Consider the following 15,491-nt stretch of genomic DNA (forward strand, 5'->3'; position numbering starts at 1 on the left):
GTCCAAACTTACATCAGAGTCTGCGTGCGGATCGCTGTGGTGGAGGTTGCGTGGCTGGTTTGTGAACTGTGTGTTTCAGCAGGCAGCGAGCGGCCGTGCTGTGGAATTAAAACCACCTGATCTATCCAGGATGGCAAGCATGAGCATGTGTGAGAGTGCACGTGTGGTAAGCGACGTGGTTGAATGTGATGCCAAAGTGTGTGTGCACAGTTTGGACTTTGAGGCTGCCAGGGGCTGACAAATTTCAGGTCAATTGGGTAAAAATTGATGATTTTACGCAACCTTGACCTTTGACCTTTTGATCCAAGAAAACAATTGGCTTGTTGCTTTTAATTGCTGAACCAACCCAGTGACCCAATATGCAAATTCTTAAAATTTCAGGTCAATCGGATGAAAATTGATGATTTTAGGTGATTCTGCCCTTTAACCTTTTGACAAAATTATTAATTTGCCTTCCCCGTATAATCATAATAAAGGTTTGGTGAAAATTTCATGACAATGCCTCAAATGGTAAAAATGTTACGGCCCGGACAGACAGACACACAGACAGACACACAGACAAACATACAGAAGTGATTACAATATCCCGTCTCCTGCTGTGCCCGGTCCGGCTAATTAGAGGGTGTTCTTGAGCACTGGAGAGGTCATTTACGTAGATGAGGAGCAATATTGAGCCCAAGGCAATGCAGCCTCCACTGGGAGAAGGTGTTTCTTTGAGGGAAATGTATTGACTGCTCAAGTGGAGAAAGTCAGGTATAAAAGTGGCCTAGTATGCCACTGGCAGCGAGTTTGAAAAGCAATGAAGGATGCCTGACTGTGTTGAACACTAAAGTTATGTCAAGGGACAATCCTGACCTCGTTTAAGACTTAGGGCCTCCAACAATTCCTGAGAGAGAAACAGTATTAGTTCTATTACAATCTTATTTTGACAATCGTGTTACACAGTTCTTAATGACTGAACAAGCTGCGGCTTCCCGAGATGAGTTATTCACCTGTCTTGCGCTGTCATCCAATGAATGATGCTTGCAGATGAGTAATGGGCCCACAAGTCCAGCAGCAATGTCACGGGTAGGGGAGACTGTGCTGGCATAAACACGACTCAAACAAGGGGTGTCTAACGCAGCAGGCCCAGCATTCTCTAGAACATACCAGCTGTAGGTGAAACTTTCACCAGGATTCACGGAGTGTTCTAAAGAAGATGAAGTAGAATACGGTCATGAATGTGAAAAATACCATGTTCCATGACATACATTGAACTTATGTGGTAGAGTCCTATACTTTATGAACTACATCTCCTCAAAGAGATCAGCTATCGCAGCCAATTTTGCTCACATAATCCAATTCACAGCTAATGACAGTAATGCGCTAATGAGTGGTGTGAGAGGCACTGCCTTGCGGTTCATGGTGACAGCAACAGGATAATATTCAAGTGTAAATATATTGGGTGAGAGGCCAACTCAGTTCATTTTGGACACTGCAGCCTCTAAATAGCAAATCAATGCCAGATGCATTCAATCTGCTGTTTCTGCAATTGGATTCCCCTCAAAGTTAAAGCTGGCAAGCCACCCCAAGCAGGAATACTGCACTGTATTTCCAATTACAGCAAAACTTCACCAGTCGTGGAGGTTATGTTCCTGGAAAGTGCTGCGGACAATGAGTCCGTAGATGGTGAAGTAAAGGGCCTATGGAAGAAAGCGGGTTCAGGTCATGGCTAACAAGCTAACCCATCCCCCTAACTTATCCTATAACTTACTCTGCACGAAACAAAACCTGAAAAATGTGTTATAATGTAGGCAAAGATATAACGTAATTCTTGGCTGACAAAAATAAACATACATGCTGTATAACATGTGCAATAAATATGTTAGATTTTAAAAATAAATTAAAATCGAATTTCGTTTTTATTTATTTTACACCTGCTTATCATGATGACGTTGTTGTGATGAGGACGATGCCTTTGTATGTATCACAGGTGCACCCAGGTCCCCCTCCCACTTGGGTCCGCCAAATCTCAGGCCCCCCTTCCACTCGGGTCCGCCAAATCTCAGGTCCCCCTCCCACTTGGGTCCCCCAAATCTCAGCCCCCCTCCCCTTCCACTCGGGCCTGGCAAGTCTCAGCTCCCCCCCCCCCCTTCCACTCGGGTCTGCCAAATCTCAGCCCCAACCCCTCCTCCCCCTTCAACTCGGGTCTGCCAAATCTCAGGCCCCTACTTCCACTCGGGTGTGCTAAATCTCATGTGTGTGTGTGTGTGTGTGTGTGTATCGCCGTTTTTCCTCGAGATTGACAAACGGATATTTGTCAAACTTTCAGAGGTTCATCAGTGAGTGCAGGAACAGGTTTGACAAAAGAAATTTGATAGAAAAGTTGTATTTTGTTTTTTATCGCTCTATAGTGCCAAAGCCTTTGTATAGCAATATGAAACATAGTATTCAATGAACCTCGACCCCATTCCTTAGTGGGTTTAGGTAAGTGTTTTAGACCCCACAAAAAATAGAAAAAAAACATTTGATTTCTTCAAAATGCCAACAGAATTATAACAGCACTGGGTAACGCCGGTACCCTTGATAATACTACATATAACAAGTACAAAAAGTTTTAATTAAAACAAAAGCCGCGTCGATGTTACACAATGCCTAGATGCAGCTGTGCCTATAACGTCGATGTTATAGGCACAGGACATTCCTATTGTTACATATTTATGTGAATGTATGTGAATTACCATTCAGGTCTTTGCTTATCCATGTGTAATAGATTAAGGGTTGTTGTGGTTGGAGGGTCAGGAGCCCTTCTGAAAAGTGTCCGGAAACGGAAGTGACCGGAAACGGAAGAGGAAAAGACACGAGGAAGAAAGCGACGAGTAGTATTCTTCCTCTCCCCGCTCCGACGAAAGGTGGGATCGACCTTGCGCTGCGTGGAAAAGCGGCGTTCCGAAGCCCGTCTGGCGAGAGGAGTTACCAGGACGTGTACCTACCCGGTGGAGACGTCAAGTTGACGTGGGGCCGTACATCGACCCCGCGTCTGGCACCGTTCGCGGCACCGTCTAAACAGACGCGTACGGGTCGCACTTTGGGGCCTAACACGCCTTGCAAGCGGCGTGGGGCTGTTGGCTTGCTTTACCGTTCCCGCTTCGCGTGGCCACGAGGGGCTGCAGCCACGGTGCCTGGTACGATACCTGCCCGGTGGAAACACGTCCACCCGGGGTTCGTTCAACCGCCCGAGTGCGGCGACGCCGACCAGCATCTCGGTCAGGAGGGGCCCAGAGACATTGTGAGGGGCAGAGACCAAAAGGGGGTCGTGAGTACAGAAGTGGACACACATATATAAGATGGCCATCTTAATCATATAGGGAATTGATTGTGGATTGGGAATTGTTGATGGTTGTTTGTTGTTGATTGCTCAGGGAAAATCTCCGTGGTTGTATCATTGAAATTGTATGGTATCATTACCTTTGAAATATATCCTGGAACATCAGTTTTCTCTTGGGTGGAATTCATATGGATTGCGTGGCGAAAGCGCATATATAATACAACTTGCTGGCGAAGGTCCTCTCACGGTCCGGGGGTCACCGAGACCAGGTAGTCACCGAGGGGACCACGTAACAGAATTGGGGGCTCGTCCAAATTACGATTACGCAATTGGGTCTACGTCCGGGATCTAAAATTGTATAAAATAATAAAATAATATTTTTATTAATTAAAATTTATTAATTAAGTATTAATTGGAAAATTTTTGGGGAAATTGGGGTAAAGTCTTGGGTGAAGGTTAACAGGTGTTAACGATAGTCACCATGGCGTTTGTGGCACAGAACTTTGCGGTAACACCGAGTGAGGCACAGTTCCGAGCGTTACTAAAGTCGGACCTCTTGAAATTGGCCAAACATTTTAACTTGGAGGTCCGAACTAATTTGAGGAAGGCAGAGTTGCAGGCCACGGTGATACAATCTATGGTGGGATTAGGAACATGGGACGAGTTAGCCTGGGAGTGGCTACCCGAAGAACCAGAAGACGTTGAGCTCCGGAAACTGGAGTTGCAATTACGGAGCCAGGAACGGATCAAAGAAGAAGAAAGGAAAGCAGAAGAGAGGAGAGAAGAGAAACAAGCAGAGGAAAGGAGAGTGGAACGAGAACTCCAGGAAAGGTTAGCAGAAGAAGAAAGGAAAGCAGAAAAGGAAAGAGCAGAAGAAGAAAGGAGAGTGGAACGAGAACTCCAGGAAAGGTTAGAAAGGATGAAAACAGAGGAAAGGAAAGCAGAAGCAGAGGAGAGGAGAGCTGCAAGGGAACTCGAAGCAGAGGAGAGAAAAGCGGAAAGGGAATTAAAGGAACGTGACATGGAGCTTCAGCAAGAAATCAAATTCAAGGAGCTGGAGTTAATGAGAGAACGGGGAGAGGCACCACCCTTGCTGACGGGGTCGACACCTAACCAGAAAACCTGGGATGTGGGCAGACATGTGAGGCTGGTTCCACCGTTCAGTGAAAAGGAAGTCGCGAAATTTTTTCCACACTTTGAGAAAGTGGCTCGACAATTAAACTGGCCGGAGGAGGCCTGGACCATACTCGTGCAAAGTGTGCTGGTGGGGAAAGCTCAGGGAATTTATTCGGCGCTACCAATGGACCAATGTGCAGATTATGAGGTACTGAAGAAGCACATCCTCAAAGCCTATGAGTTGGTTCCGGAAGCTTACAGGAAAAAATTCAGGAATGCCAGGAAGAGGGAGAGTGAGACCCATGTGGGGTTTGCCAGAGTGAAAGAAAACATGTTTGATCGGTGGTGTGAGTCAAAAGGAGTCGGGAAAGACTTCGAAACATTGCGGGACTTGATACTGGTGGAGGAATTCCAGCAGTGTGTCCACGAGGACATCAAAGTGTACCTGCAGGAAAAGAAAGTACCAAAGTTGTGGGACGCAGCCACCATGGCAGATGATTATGCCTTAACCCACCGAATAGGGGTCCACGAACCTAACTCCTCGCCTAGATCTCCGCAGGGGAGGTGGGGAACAGCAGGTGCGGAGAACGACCATACATGGCGGCGGCCTCGAGATGATTATGGGGACAACTATGATACCCCACCTGTTCGAAATCAGAGGGATGCGGGCCCAAGACAAACTTATAGTTCGGGGGGCCCGAGGCAGACCACGAGTTTTTCCTCCGGGCCTACTTGCGCTTTTTGCAAGAAACCTGGACACTTGATGTCCAGTTGTTACCGCATGAAAAGCGAAGACCCAGAGCGGAGTCCGACTACTACGACTCCAAATGCAATGGCCATTGTGAGAAATCGCCATCAAAAGGGTTACCAACCATTTATTTCAGAGGGGTTTGTGTCACGGGATGGAGCCTCGACTAACCGGAAACCGGTTAGGATATTGAGGGACACAGGGGCACATCAATCTTTAATGCTTGAAGGCATTTTGCCATGGTCCGAGGAGACGGCAACGGGGGATAGCGTTCGTTTACAGGGGATCGGGGGCGGTGTTAGTGCTCCCCTTCATGTCATCCATTTGGAGTCCGATTTGGTGTCAGGACCGGTCACCGTCGGTTTACAAGCCACGCTTCCTGTAGAGGGTGTATCTGTGGTTATCGGGAATGATTTGGCCGGGGGTCAAGTTTATGGTAACCTGAGGGTTGGTAAAGAGCCCAGCAGGGAAAATAACACCACACCAGCTCGGGATGGCGACAAAAGTGCCAAGTTATTTGTAGGGGGACTGAACTTCAAAACAGAGGAAGAAGTTCTGACCTCTGTCTTCAACAGATATGGGCCGCTGGTGGAAGTGCGGTTGGTAAGAGACTGGGAAACGCAACAGTCAAGAGGGTTCGGCTTTGTCACGTTTGCCAGCACAAAAGACGCCAGAGAGGCAGAGAAGAATTGGAATGGCAAGGATTTGGAGGGTCGGACCATAACAGTAGGGAAGGCATTTCGTAGGCGTCGAGAGGTCTACAGGAGAGGACAACTGGGCGGTAGTTTTGGTGGTGGCCGCAATCAATATTATTATGGAGGCTCCCTGAGTTACGGCCGCTCCCGAAGGAAGGATTGGCAAAGTAGTGGCCGAGAAGGAGACCGCTATTCATGGGACTACAGGGACAAGTGGTCCCACCCTAATTATTAGGGAAGTTCTGAGAAGTTGAAGCACTGAATGCGGCGGAGCCGCCGAGCCAAGATTCCTACAGGAATTAACCGTGAACGCCGTTCCTAAAGGCGTCCAGGTAGTGAACTTTCATGCACGGACTAACCGTGAACTCCACGTTCCTCAAGGCATCCATGTAGTGAATACTCGGCTTGGCCTCCCGGAAAAAGTGCTATCGAGTTGCTTAACTTTGGATCTTTGATCAACCCCTTAACCTTCATTCACAAGAAACTGACGGTCAAAGTCAGAGGGTCATGAGATGGAGTTTGATTTGGCAGGGACAATGTCGTTGCTGGTGCTTAGTCCAGAGGGAGTAATCTGGAGGGGGTGTGGTGAAATGTTGGTTGCTTTATTTTTAAGTGATAACTGTGCCCGGGGGGGAACTGATAATGTGGGGGGGTTGAGTTATCTGGTTTGTTTCTCCAAATTGGCCGGCAAAGAAAGTTTTCACTGGGTTCAAACTTTCTTTCTTGAAGGGGGGGAGTGTTACATATTTATGTGAATGTATGTGAATTACCATTCAGGTCTTTGCTTATCCATGTGTAATAGATTAAGGGTTGTTGTGGTTGGAGGGTCAGGAGCCCTTCTGAAAAGTGTCCGGAAACGGAAGTGACCGGAAACGGAAGAGGAAAAGACACGAGGAAGAAAGCGACGAGTAGTATTCTTCCTCGCCCCGCTCCGACGAAAGGTGGGATCGACCTTGCGCTGCGTGGAAAAGCGGCGTTCCGAAGCCCGTCTGGCGAGAGGAGTTACCGGGACGTGTACCTACCCGGTGGAGACGTCAAGTTGACGTGGGGCCGTACATCGACCCCGCGTCTGGCACCGTTCGCGGCACCGTCTAAACAGACGCGTACGGGTCGCACTTTGGGGCCTAACATGCCTTGCAAGCGGCGTGGGGCTGTTGGCTTGCTTTACCGTTCCCGCTTCGCGTGGCCACGAGGGGCTGCAGCCACGGTGCCTGGTACGATACCTGCCCGGTGGAAACACGTCCACCCGGGGTTCGTTCAACCGCCCGAGTGCGGCGACGCCGACCAGCATCTCGGTCAGGAGGGGCCCAGAGACATTGTGAGGGGCAGAGACCAAAAGGGGGTCGTGAGTACAGAAGTGGACACACATATATAAGATGGCCATCTTAATCATATAGGGAATTGATTGTGGATTGGGAATTGTTGATGGTTGTTTGTTGTTGATTGCTCGGGGAAAATCTCCGTGGTTGTATCATTGAAATTGTATGGTATCATTACCTTTGAAATATATCCTGGAACATCAGTTTTCTCTTGGGTGGAATTCATATGGATTGCGTGGCGAAAGCGCATATATAATACAACTTGCTGGCGAAGGTCCTCTCACGGTCCGGGGGTCACCGAGACCAGGTAGTCACCGAGGGGACCACGTAACAGAATTGATTCGATTACTTGATGTTATTTTTGTGCAAAGTGAAAATATATCTCGGCAATTTCCCGTGTGTGGCAACGAATTTATAATATATCTCGGCATTTTCTCGTCTGTTATTTCAGGCGGTGTATGACTGACCATGCCGCGATTTAAAAAAAAAAAATCTCGGCAATTTCCCGTATGTGGCGACACGTGAACGAAGCTATGCTCCTCTCTCCACATTATTGTGACGACGTATAAATTAAATATTTCATCGTGACGATTGTCATCAAATGGACGAATTTTTAATATATCTCGGCATTTTCCCGTCTGTTATTTCAGGCGGTGTATGACTGACCATGCCGCGATTTAAAAAATATATATCTCGGCAATTTCCCGTATGTGGCGACACGTGAACGAAGCTATGCTCCTCTCTCCACATTATTGTGACGACGTATAAATTAACTATTTCATCATGACGAATGTCATCAAATGGACGAATTTTAAATATATCTCGGCATTTTCCCGTCTGTTATTTCGGGCGGTGTATGACTGACCATGCCGCGATTTAAACAAAATATATATATCTCGGCATTTTCCCGTCTGTTATTTCGGGCGGTGTATGACTGACCATGCCGCGATTTAAAATATATATATCTCAATGGACTTGAAGTTACAGGCCTTTGAGAATTAATTTCGTTCTATAAAGGGCAACTTCCATCGGATTTTCTTCCTGTTTTTTTTCAACCGAGTCTAAAACTATGTTAGCGACTGTGAAAAATGAAATGATATATCGAATTTGATTTGAAATAAAACTGTGTGAGAGAGGAAGACACCACGGGCCTACAAAACAGGCCTCAAAGCTATGCGAGTTAATACAATGGTGGATATTTGTTTATATGAAGCCTCTCCCAGAATGGGTGGAGCTTTGAGGTTTTGTCTTCTCTGCAAGAACAAGAAGAAGAAGAACAAGAAGAACAACAACAACAACAGCAGAGGGCACTCTATGACCAGCGTCTGCGACGTGGCTAAAAATAATAAAACGATAAAAATAATCACATTAATTCTAAAGTCAAGAATAAAAAAATCAATCTCCACATCGAGCCAACCCCCTCCTTCCTTTGTTCCATCAGATCCAGAATCCACAACTAGTTGCCTTCTGAAGCTTGGAGCACAGAAAGGCCAGACATATTGGGGAACCTGTTCACCATCACAAGAATCAAACTGCTTCAGTAAATAACAAGAACAGTGTAATTTTATCGTTTTGGTCAATACGTTGAGTGCCTGTCCTTTTATTCTTGAGTGCCATATGTCTTTTACCCATGCAGTACTTCCTGTATACGAATGAAACGCTCTCACAGGAATATTGTGCCAAATATTCTGTAGTACCCTCCACCGTTCTGTGAGGTTTGTTAGGTTCCTCTTATTCTTCTCTGTTTCCAGGTAATCGCATATGGCCTTGATGGGTCTCGCTTCCAAGCTCTGTGGTGGCCATTCTAACTGTAGGAGCACACCAGCTGGAACCTTGTTCCCCAAATACTGTTTTACTATTACAGTATTGGAAATATGTGTAGGATCATTATTTGTTACCTCTGCCATATATAACCTTTATGAAACCCCACAAATAAATAAATAATGATACTGGTGGACGGAGGTTATGTTTTCACCCATGTCTATCTGCGTGCTTGTTTGTCTGTGATCAGGATACATGAAAAAGTTATGGATGGATTTGGCCGAAATTTGGTGGGCCACCCTTGGGCAAGGTGTACTACCCCATTTTATCCTCCCAATCAGGGTTAGGTGAAGCCATGGGAGGCACACATTGCCTGTAATAGCTGCATGGCCTTGGTGGTGGGTAGGGGATTCTCTTATTGAGAACAATGGCTATTATGATCACCCATCTCACATAAACACTGCTTAGAAGGAGGAAATGACAAACCACTTGAAGCCAATTGAAACTACATACCAAGAAATCAATAATGATCAGAAATCTAAGAGATAAACCTCCGGTGTCGATGATGACCCTCCAGTTTTGAAAGCACCCAAATGGTTACTGGGTGGCAAAGTGTTTGTCGGGTTGGAAGAGCCACCTTGTTTTGATGTATTGGTATGCATAACCACACCTCCTGGTTGGTGGGGCAGTAAGGCCGAGGTAATGTGCTCATGTGGCAGATGGATATTACTGCTCATAGATCACACAGATCCAGCTGCTATGGGATGGGAAATGTGCCTTACTTCTCTATCAAGCTAGGAGGGTTAATACTACATAGATATCTCTGTATCGTACTTAATAATAAAAGAGTGTGTGACAGTCCGGCCGTCTCCTCCATAACTCCAAAAACATGAAAACGAGCAGCCCCAAACGCAGCAAGCATACATCTTGAACTCCAAATGAGTGCATGAATCAAAACTGGGTGTTTGGGTGTGTTAAAACACCCCTTTTGAAGATAATGTACCCTAAAATATACACTAAAACTAGAAACAGGCTCCCCCTTTCCCCTCCCCTCACGCTGCTTCCCCACAACTCTCCACCCTCCCCTACTCTCTCTCCCCTCCTTTCTCTACCCCCTTCCCCCCCGCCCCCATCTCTTCATATTCCCATCACGAAGTGACTCCGCGTTGCCCAGAAACGCCAGGTACCTTTGCTAGTGACTAATAGATACAATAATAAAAAAACATTCAATTAAACCTTCCAGTAAGATAGAAAAAACATATTTATTTGCATTTACCAGTGACTTTTGTCATAGCTTGCATCGCTATGTTTCTCTGTCTTGGCAATGGTGAGTGGCATTTGCTACTGGCTTGAAGGGCTGCCAGGATCCTGGGTTGACGGACTCACGATAGCAGAAGATTTCTTGCAACACAGCTCTCTTGACAGCGCTGCTACATTCTCATTGTGGATTATTTTCAGAGAAACCCTCCATTGCATTTATGATCTTTGCGAGATTCTCAGACAAAAAGTTTGTAGTTAGCACTTTTTCAGCTGGCTATATAGGTCGCAATTACCCGCTGATCCATTGGCTGAAGAGTGGATGTTGTGTTTGGAGGAAGGGGGACAATTTAAACTGGTTTGGGTTCTGTAGATTCCCAAGGTACTCAGGGTGACCTGGGGCGTTATTTAAATCAACAATGCTTTTGGTTTAAGCCCATTTTCTCTGCAATGACGCTCGATAGCTGGAAATAAATAGCTGATGAACCATTCACGAAAAAACATCTATTATTACCCCCAGCCTTTTTATTTGGCATCCAGATAACTCGACAATGAGGTTGTTAACAGCCCTTTCATTGCCATTGGCATCTGAGAATGGTGGAGGAGAAGAAGCTTTAATTTGAAATAACCGGACACATTGCCACCAAGCAAGAGGGTAAGGGATTCTTTTTAACTTAAGAAAATTTAAGCCAAAATAATGGGAGAACGACGGACCTCGTTATAAAGGAGTTTCATTGCCAAATAATTCGTTAACTGAGCTATATCTGTAATGGGATGTGGGATCAGGCAGTGCTGCCGCCGGCTCGCAGGCAAAAGGTAACCACCATGAGGCCAATAACTCCAAGCTTTTCAATGTCCAAAACATTCTGAAACCTCCACTCACCAGAAAAAGTTCACCCAGCCGGGCAGCACCGAGTATCCCCTTAAATATCCCATCATCATTATCATTCATCATCATATATATATATATATATATATATATATATATATATATATATATATATATATATATATATATATATATATATATATATATATACAGTGAAACCTTGACTTACGAGTGCACCAACTTACGAGTTTTCCGAGATACGAGCCGTCGCTCGGGCGGTTTATTGCTTTGAGATGCGAGCCGAGATCTGAGTTACGAGCTTACACCACCCGCCACCAGGTGGGTTCCGGTCACGTGGTTATCTTGCCGTGCAAGCATTTCTGCCGTATATCGCTGCTGTTTTGTTTTCGCATTTTGGTTATTTTGGAGCTGACGCCACCCGCCACCAGGTGGATTCCGGTCACGTGGTTATCTTGTCGTGCAAGCATTTCTGCCGTATATCGCTGCTGTTTTGTTTTCGCATTTTGGTTATTTTGGAGCTGACGCCACCCGCCACCAGGTGGGTTCCGGTCACGTGGTTATCTTGCCGTGCAAGCATTTCTGCCGTATATCGCTGCTGTTTTGTTTTCGCATTTTGGTTATTTTGGAGCTGACGCCACCCGCCACCAGGTGGGTTCCGGTCACGTGGTTATCTTGCCGTGCAAGCATCTCTGCCGTATATCGCTGCTGTTTTGTTTTCGCATTTTGGTTATTTTGGAGCTGACGCCACCCGCCACCAGGTGGGTTCCGGTCACGTGGTTATCTTGCCATGCAAGCATCTCTGCCGTATATCGCTGCTGTTTTGTTTTCGCATTTTGGTTATTTTGGAGCTGACGCCACCCGCCACCAGGTGGGTTCCGGTCACGTGGTTATCTTGCCGTGCAAGCATTTCTGCCGTATATCGCTGCTGTTTTGTTTTCGCATTTTGGTTATTTTGGAGCTGACGCCACCCGCCACCAGGTGGGTTCCGGTCACGTGGTTATCTTGCCGTGCAAGCATTTCTGCCGTATATCGCTGCTGTTTTGTTTTCGCATTTTGGTTATTTTCGAGCTGACGCCACCCGCCACCAGGTGGGTTCCGGTCACGTGGTTATCTTGCCGTGCAAGCATTTCTGCCGTATATCGCTGCTGTTTTGTTTTCGCATTTTGGTTATTTTGGAGCTGACGCCACCCACCACCAGGTGGGTTCCGGTCACGTGGTTATCTTGCCGTGCAAGCATCTCTGCCGTATATCGCTGCCGTTTTGTTTTCGCATTTTGGTTATTTTGGAAAATTTCTTAGTTTTAACCATGGGTCCTAAGAAATTGAGTGCCAAGGGCAGTACTGAGAAGAAGAGGAGGATGATGTGCTTGGATATAAAACACGCAATCGTCGAAAAACATGAGCGAGGTGTGCGTGTTGTCGACTTGGCGAGGCAGTACGATCGCAGTACTTCTACGATATGTACGATTTTGAAGCAGAAGGAGTCGATAAAGGCTATAACGCCAGCCAAGGGCGTTACGATTATTTCAAAGCTCCGGACCTCTATCCATGAAGAGATGGAGAAGTTGTTGTTTGTGTGGTTGACGGAGAAGCAGCTCGCAGGAGATACCGTGACCGAGAGCATCATGTGTGAGAAGGCCCGAGACATTTTATTATAACTTTTGCCGAACTGATAGAAGCCGAACGATACATCCCCCAGCAAATCTTCAACTGTGACGAGACAGGGCTCTTCTGGAAAAAGATGCCGAGGAGGACGTATATAACGGCAGAGGAGAAGAGCATGCCAGGCCACAACTTGTTCAGAGTGCCGGCGATAGCTCGCCTTCTCTTTGTGGAAGACACGGTGAGATCCTCAACATCCAACAACTAATGGGACGCAAACGGGGCGCCCAGTTTAGCGGTACACATATTGATGAATCACCCTGCCTGTGATTCACCCATAACAGGTTATAGCTGGGTCGGGATTCAAACCCAGGCTGGACAGTTTAGAGTCAAGTGTGCGTACCTCCAGTCCAGGCCATCCTGCCAACTTGTATGCTGCATACAGGTGAAATATAAAGCGCGAGATATTTTTATATATACTGTATATTTTAAAAAAAATTGGTGTGGTTTTTGGCGGGCTGGAACGGATTAATAGCATTTCAATGCATTTTAATGGGGAAATTTAATTTGAGAAACGAGCAAATTGAGTTACGAGCTCGGTCACAGAACGAATTAAACTCGTAAGTCAAGGTTTCACTGTATATATATATATATATATATATATATATATATATATATATATATATATATATATATACACGTGTGCTTATTTATACACTAAACATATACATATATAGACACAAACATATACATATTGTTACGTTTATGGGGGCAGGTAAGAGAATACAGTAGGAAAGGTAGCATTGTATAGAAATATTATGGACAGTGTGACGTGAAGGAGCATTTCGATGTACATAAGTGCAAGATGTACAAGAATGAGGAGAGCTTAAGGTTGTTTAAATGTTCATCATGCGAGGGGATGATGACATCTTAATTAGTAGTAGGGTTTAAGGTTAATTTCCCCTGTTCACGATACCCTCTGTAGTCATTCCTCACATTTTTTCCAGTACAGCCGGCCAAGACACCGCTGGCCAAGTTATGCACGCTCCATGGACACGGTGCAGTAAAGACCCGCCCAGGAGAGGCAGAGTAACATGGTACGGTGGGCGGGGGACAGGGCTGGCAGGCCATGCCACTCGAGTGACATGTGTGGATGACGTAGGGGGCGAGGAAGGAGAAGCGCGTGGTTCGTCCTGGTGAAGAAGCTTGGCCATTTTGTGTGCTTTTGAGGAGAGCATTGTTCTGCGGCGATCGTGAGGGAGCTTGGACTGCTTGGCTCTTTGAGGGAATGGAGGCCGCACTGTCCTTGCCAAATGGAGGAGTTGATCGTCAAGAAAAGAGGGAGAGAAGAAAGAAGGCCGTCTTCACGACTTGCCTCACACATGTTGTGCCTTCGGCACGCGGCGTTGCCACCATATTTTTGCCAGGTTTCCCACCTGGTGGCTGAGGGTTTCAACAGCCACCGACCTTAACAAAAGGGCCCATTTTGGGGCGACAGCTCAGCGCCGGCCAGTGAATTATTATTTTGTTCCTTTACCGATTGTGAGTGGTTGTAACTGTGTGGAGGTACCTCAACATAGGATTATACCTCAGCATTTATCATCATTAGTTTCCTCCGCGTTTATTTTCTGCTATATCTATATAATTGTCGTGCATTTTCTAATTGTCGTGTATATGGTTGGGTTTCGGATTAAAAACGTGTTTTTGCGTAGATAAACGCTTTGTGTCTCTTCCATCTCATGTGCGCAACAACTGCCATAATCGGAGGGTTGCATCGGGAGTTAAAGCTGGTTCGATTCATCCTGATGCGCTCGCTGATTGGTTGATCGGGTGACTGGGTGTGATTGGTTGATAGGGTGACTGGGTATGATTGGTTGATCGGGTGACTGGGTGTGATTGGTTGATCGGGTGACTACGCGCGCCACACTGTGTGACTGTACTGCCTCAGTCTCGCAGTAAGCATTGTCGTGTGCGAATCTGTGCTGTTGTGTGTGAAGGATACTCCAGTTATTATCCTGTTTATTGCACGTTGCTTTTACTGTGCTTGTCATCATGGCTTCCAAACGCAAGGGGACCTCTCTAACTTTGGAATTGCATAACATTGTGGAGGTGGGACGGAAAGTGGGTGGAGATGGCTTCGTCGACATGGAAGAGCCTGATGTGATGGAGTTGATTGATTCACATGATGACGAGCTTAATGTTGATGATCTCATGAACATGGCACAGCAATAAAATGAAGAAGATGATGAGGAGCAGGATGAAGTTCTTCAGGTGAAGGATTTGAGTATGACGAAATTGGCATCATTATTTGTACGGTTTGATAATCTTGCACAGGAGTTATTAAATGAAAATCCAGGTCTTGAGAGAAGCCTTCATTTTAAGTGAGGGCTTGACAACATTCTTATGCCTTAAAAGGAAATCTATGCTCAGAAACAGAAAATGGCAAGGCAGACCAGTATGATGCAGTTCCTCAGACCTCAGACCATATTCATATATACACATATATACACATTAAAAAAAAAAAAAAAAAAAAAAATATATATATACGTATGTCTATATATATATATATATATATATATATATATATATATATATATATATATATATATATATATATATATATATATATATATATATATATATATATATATATATATATATATATATATATATATATATGTATGTATATATATATATATATATATATATATATATATATAATATATATATATATATATATATATGTATATATATATATATATATATATATATATATATATATATATATATATATATATATATATATATATATATATATATATATATATATATACACA

The 15,491-nt window shown here is 45.2% G+C and overlaps 1 protein-coding gene across 2 annotated transcripts in view; it reads right to left on the reverse strand.

The window, feature by feature from the left end:
• Window positions 1-15,491, reverse strand: part of LOC137431386 (coagulation factor V) — a 203,202-nt gene that overhangs the window by 108,975 nt on the left and 78,736 nt on the right. For both annotated transcript variants that reach the window (XM_068122667.2, XM_068122658.2), the window contains exon 10: window positions 993-1,189. In XM_068122667.2, coding sequence (XP_067978768.2) covers window positions 993-1,189 — 197 coding nt within the window. The remainder of the gene's footprint in view (window positions 1-992; window positions 1,190-15,491) is intronic.

Source organism: Myxine glutinosa, chromosome 1 (genome assembly GCF_964187855.1).
Source record: "Myxine glutinosa chromosome 1, kmMyxGlut1.1, whole genome shotgun sequence".
Taxonomy (NCBI): domain Eukaryota; kingdom Metazoa; phylum Chordata; class Myxini; order Myxiniformes; family Myxinidae; genus Myxine; species Myxine glutinosa.